General features: G+C 33.4%; 1 protein-coding gene across 1 annotated transcript; it reads left to right on the top strand.

Moving 5' to 3' along the window:
• The first annotated feature begins 263 nt into the window (after positions 1-263).
• Positions 264-4,766, top strand: LOC145583593 (3-ketoacyl-CoA synthase 11-like). The gene is made up of 2 exons (XM_081640867.1): positions 264-1,108; positions 3,825-4,766. Exons 1-2 carry the CDS (start codon positions 326-328, stop codon positions 4,623-4,625), a joined length of 1,584 nt encoding a protein of 527 aa, XP_081496993.1. The 5' UTR covers positions 264-325; the 3' UTR covers positions 4,626-4,766.
• Positions 4,767-5,329: the final 563 nt, after the last annotated feature.

Here is a 5,329-nt window from a genome sequence, read left to right as displayed (position 1 = left end):
ATTAGTGATAGAGTATAAAACATATTTTTAGATATCAACAATCAGTTTAAGCTTTTGGTTGAGATAATCATTTAATATGGTGTATCGGAGGTAGCGTGGTATAACCGCACAAATATAGATGAAGCAATAATTAGTTATGCATTAAATTTTACTTTCAATACTAAAGTGACCAACTGAACATATAGCGCCAGTGCGGACTGCAGAGTAGTGTACCATTAAACTACTCCGTTAAAAAAGTCTATAAAGTGATGAAGTGAGTTCACCTCTTACGCACATTTCTAACTTCTACCCAAAAAAAAAAAAAAAAAAAAAAAAAAAACCAACTATGGCAGATTATGCAAAGAAAATCTCAAAATCAGCAACTTCACAAGAAGTTGAAATTCCAAAAAAGAAGACCCCTTTAAACTATTACACTTCAATTCAGCTCAAGTATGTTAAACTTGGTTACCATTATCTCATCTCGAATGCAATATACTTAATGTTGTTCTTCTTTTTCATTCCACTCGTAGTCCTCCCTCTTACTAAACAAGACTTATTCCAACTACGGGATAATCTTCTCAAACTTAACCATCACCCTGTTGGCGACTCCCTACTTATCCCTTTTGTCTTCCTAGCTATGCTCATTCTTTACCTGAGGGGCACCAGGAAGACGGTGTATTTGGTCGATTTTGCTTGCTGTAAGCCACACCCCTCTCGTAGAACTAGTAAGGCGACATGCGTAGATAGAATAGCTCATTGCGGGACATACACTCAAGAGAACGTTGAGTTTCAAAGGAAGTTGTTTGAGAAGTCCGGGGTAGGCGATGAGACGTACTTGCCGGAGGCAGTGATCCAAGTCCCTCCGAATACGACGATGGACGAGGCGAGGAAGGAGGCGGAAAATCTCATGTTTTTAGCAGTAGATGGATTGCTTGCAAAAGCAAAGGTTTTGCCTAAGGAAATAGGGATACTTATAATAAATTGTAGTGTTTTTAATCCTTTGCCTTCACTCTGTGCAACGGTGGTTAACCATTACAAGCTTAAGGAAGATGTTGTCACTTATAATCTTGGTGGCATGGGATGCAGTGCTGGCCTCATTTCCATTGATCTTGCTAAAGATCTTTTAAAGGTTTGCTGTCAAATTTTTTTTTTTATTCATTTTTTAAGGTTAGATGAAGGACTTTAGTGAGAGTAAAGGGGGAGGTAGAAAATCCCCCTACTCCCAAACATTTTGTAGTTGATGGGGCTTGAACTCGTGACCACAAAGTCACAAGGTGAGTTCCCACCGACTCCAATTTTTGCTTGGTATTTGGTTATTTGCTGTCAATTGCATGCAACTTAATTACATACAATATAATATAGTACTACTATAAAATATATAAAAATATATTTATGACATCATGCATGATAAAATCTTCTAAGGATGATTGCCTGATATATTTATATGAATATGTAAAAAAGTAGTTAGTTAGCTTGCTCAAATGTTAAATGGGATAATAACATGAATAAATGGCTAGGTGAAAAAAGTTAAGATAGTTGTGAGTTGTGACTTAATTAAATGAGCTTAGCTATGAAATATGGAATATATAAAAAGATTTTTTTATAATACAAGTATGTAAGTATGTTCATCACAAGAAACAACCAGCATGATGATATACCCTCTGGTTCATTTTGTTTGTATTCTTCGATTCTTTCGTATCTTGCACAATTTCCATTGCACACGTGTTATTGTGTAGCATAAATGATTATATACTACGTATAAATTATGGAAAAAATTATTTTCAAACTACACAACAAAGCGAACCAAACAATGAAGTATCATTCTCTTATATTATAATCGAGAAAGATTAAGATCTTCATTGAAATTATAACTATTTAAAACAAGGTTAATTAACATCAATGCATGGTTCATGCAGGCGGATGCACGATTCACATGGTGCATCTCTTCCAAAAAAAAGCGGAAAGAACATTGCATAAAAATATAAAGAACATTTAGTTTAAGTGAAAATAACATATTATAGAATTGTAAAGAACATTGTATAGAAATGTAAAGAACATTCCGTTAAAGTGCAAAGAACATGTTATAAAATTGTAAAGAACATAACGTGCAGTTAAATAATGTTCTTTATCTTCATGTTCTTTGATTGTCATAATAATGTACTTTTATTTGTGACATATGCTAATTGTTTATTTTGAAATGTTCTTTGAAATTTGTCTTTAGATTATGGTGGTTGAATAAAAATAATGTTCATTACATTATATTATATCATTAAAGGTGATAAAAAATTTGGGTCGGGCTGGGCTATAACATAATATCTCGTGTCCAAAAAACCCGGAAAATGTAGTGGGCTTTTCGGCTTTTTTTCGGGCCGAATTTGGATTTTTTTTTAACTAAAAATGCATTTTTAGGCTTGTCTAAACCCGCCCTATTTTCGGGTTGGATCGGGTCGGGTCTGGTCGGCCCGAAGTTGATCACCTCGAATTATCATGTTTTTAATTAATATTACGGATGTTCTTTAGATATATATAAAGAACGTGAAGTTGGATTTTTTTTTTTACAAAATAGGTATATGTTCTTTATAAAACAACTATATGTTCATTACAATACAACTCTAATTTGGATTTTCGACTTTTTTTCGGGCGGAGTTTGGATTTTTTTTTAACTAAAAAAGCATTTTTAGGCTTGTCTAAACCCGCCCTATTTTCGGGCTGGGCCGGATCGGGTCGGGCCGAAGTTGATCACCTCTAATTATCATGCTTTTAATTAATATTACGGATGTTCTTTAGATATATATATAAAGAACTTGAAGTTGGATGTTTTTTTTTTACAAAATAGGTATATGTTCTTTATAAAACAACTATATGTTCATTACAATACAGCTATATGTGATGTTCTTTATGAAAAAGATATATGTTCTTTACAAAACAAATGTATGTTCTTTACTGAACAACGAAATGTTCATTCCGCGTTTTTAAAGAGAAAACGGATGCACGGAGCATCGTGCATCCGCCTCCATAGAAAAAAATTTCAAATTAACAAGCATGCATGCACAAAGTAAGAAATAAATGAGAAGATTATCATTATTATTAATTTTTTTTTTTTAAATAGCAGAAGATTATCATTATTATATTATGCATAATATGCTTTTTTTTCTAATCAAAATAAATAAATTGGCCTTTCTCTTGTACTACTAGTTTTTTATTCCCCATGCCAGCATTTTTGGTTTTAAAACTAAATATCCGTATTATATACTAATTTAATTACCAGATTTACCCTAAGGGTCTGTTCTCATACGTTTATTTTCAGTTCAGTTCAGTTCAGTTCAGTTCGACTCCTAATTTCCTTCTCTTATAAAATATTCATTTCAGCTCAGCTCAGCTCAGTTCAGTTTAGTTCAATTCAGCTGAGTTCAGTCTATGAGAATAGGCCCTTAAAAGTACAAATGTTGCATCCACAAAAAGTGAATACACATTCAAGCATCGGGCTAGGATCTAGTTGACTAAAAAATGATGACTATTTAAAATTTAAATTGAATAATAATAAATTTAAACCACACACTATAGTGATTCGTTCTAAATTTAAATAATAATAATAATAATAATAATTTTCAGCAGGATCGGGGTTGCTATAACTAGAGGGGTGAGGGCCCAGATTGTATCTCGGCTTCCCACCAATTTCTTGTAAATTAATTGACTTTGTAGGTTTTCTGTTAATAATAATAATAATAATAATAATAATAATAATGTTCCACATGACGTGTTTGCAACCAAAAAATTGCTGACTAACTGCCTAATAAGGTGAGTTATTAATTAAATATATGTATGTGTTGTGTTTGTTGCAATAGGTGCATGCCAATTCATATGCCATGGTTGTCAGCTTAGAGTGCTTGACACAAAATTGGTATTGTGGAAACAACCGTTCAATGCTCATCTCAAATTGCCTTTTCCGGATGGGCGCTGCTGCAATCCTCCTCTCCAACAAGCGTATTGATCGTCATCGATCAAAATATCAACTGGTACATGTTGTCCGCACCAATAAAGGTGCAAACGACAATAGCTATAGTTGCGTATACCAACAAGATGACCACGAAACAGGACTTCGTGGCATTGCCCTTTCTAAGGACCTATTGACAATGGCAGGGGACGCTTTAAAGACAAATATCACGACTCTCGGGCCTTTAGTTCTTCCAATATCCGAACAACTTATATTTTTAGTCGTGTTACTCGGAAAAAAAGTGTTACGTATGCACAAACTTAAGCCATACGTGCCAGATTTCAAGCTAGCTTTCGAGCATTTTTGTGTTCATGCCGGTGGAAGAGCTGTTCTTGACGAGTTAGAGAAGAACCTCCAGCTCTCTCAATTACATATGGAGCCTTCTAGGATGACTCTTTATAGGTATGGAAATACGTCTAGTAGTTCGTTATGGTACGAGCTTGCGTACCTTGAGGCTAAGGGGAGGATCAAAAGAGGTGACAGGACTTGGCAGATTGGATTCGGGTCTGGATTCAAGTGTAATAGCGCGGTTTGGCGTGCTTTGCGTAACATTAATCCTAAAGATGATGAAAGAAATCCTTGGATGGTTGAGATTGATGATTATCCCATTAACGTACCTCAAGTATCACCTATAGTCTTGCCTACCTTCTGAACTAGCTAAGTAAACATTCCATCTTATAGTTTACTCTGTATAATTATAGTTGTGATTATGTTCGTTGTATTTTAATTTTCATGTACACTTTCTTTGGTTTTCTTATAATTTACGCTACTTAATAAAACATGGTTTGTTCAAGACTTTTTAGTCTGAAGTGTATAGTGTATAACTCTCCTCCAATATTCTGTCTTCTCATTGGACCTAGTAAATAATTGGACTTGTCAAGGACTTTAAACACAATTTTGTTCCTCAAAACTAGCTAGTTTGGGTTTAAGATTTTTTGGATAGATTTCATCTTATTAATGAGGCCAAGTAGAGATTTGGCCATTTTGATTAAGCTTTAGAGAGTTTGTTAAACAAAATATTGATTGAGTTTAGGCTAAAAAATCACTTTTTTTAAAAAAAAAAAAAGCTCAAATTAGCTTATTGAACAATTTGTTTTTTGATTATTACATATACTAAAACAACTAACATTCAATGACTATTTATCAAACATTACTTTTGCATAATAAGCTCTTCACCATTAGCTAGTCAAACTAGCTAATATAGAAGCCACTAGTCAAATCAATTAATACAATCATTGACAAGCTAATCAATAAACAAGCACATAATAAGGGATTTTAAACTTAACTTATAAAACATGTAGGTTTTTGGTTATACATATACTAAAATAGCTAAATATTAACATCTATTATGAAACA

The sequence above is a fragment of the Chenopodium album genome, chromosome 1 (assembly GCF_948465745.1).
Source record: "Chenopodium album chromosome 1, dcCheAlbu1.1, whole genome shotgun sequence".
NCBI classification, from domain to species: domain Eukaryota; kingdom Viridiplantae; phylum Streptophyta; class Magnoliopsida; order Caryophyllales; family Amaranthaceae; genus Chenopodium; species Chenopodium album.
The sequence above is the reverse complement of the archived record's forward strand: the minus strand, read 5'-3'. Positions and strand labels throughout refer to the sequence as shown.

Excerpts from the sequence above, each read along its gene's own strand:
- LOC145583593 (XM_081640867.1), top strand. The coding sequence starts at position 326 with ATGGCAGATTATGCAAAGAAAATCTCAAAATCAGCAACTTCACAAGAA. Across the intron at positions 1,109-3,824 it reads TTGCTAAAGATCTTTTAAAG|GTGCATGCCAATTCATATGC; the intron begins GTTTGCTGTCAA and ends TTGTTGCAATAG.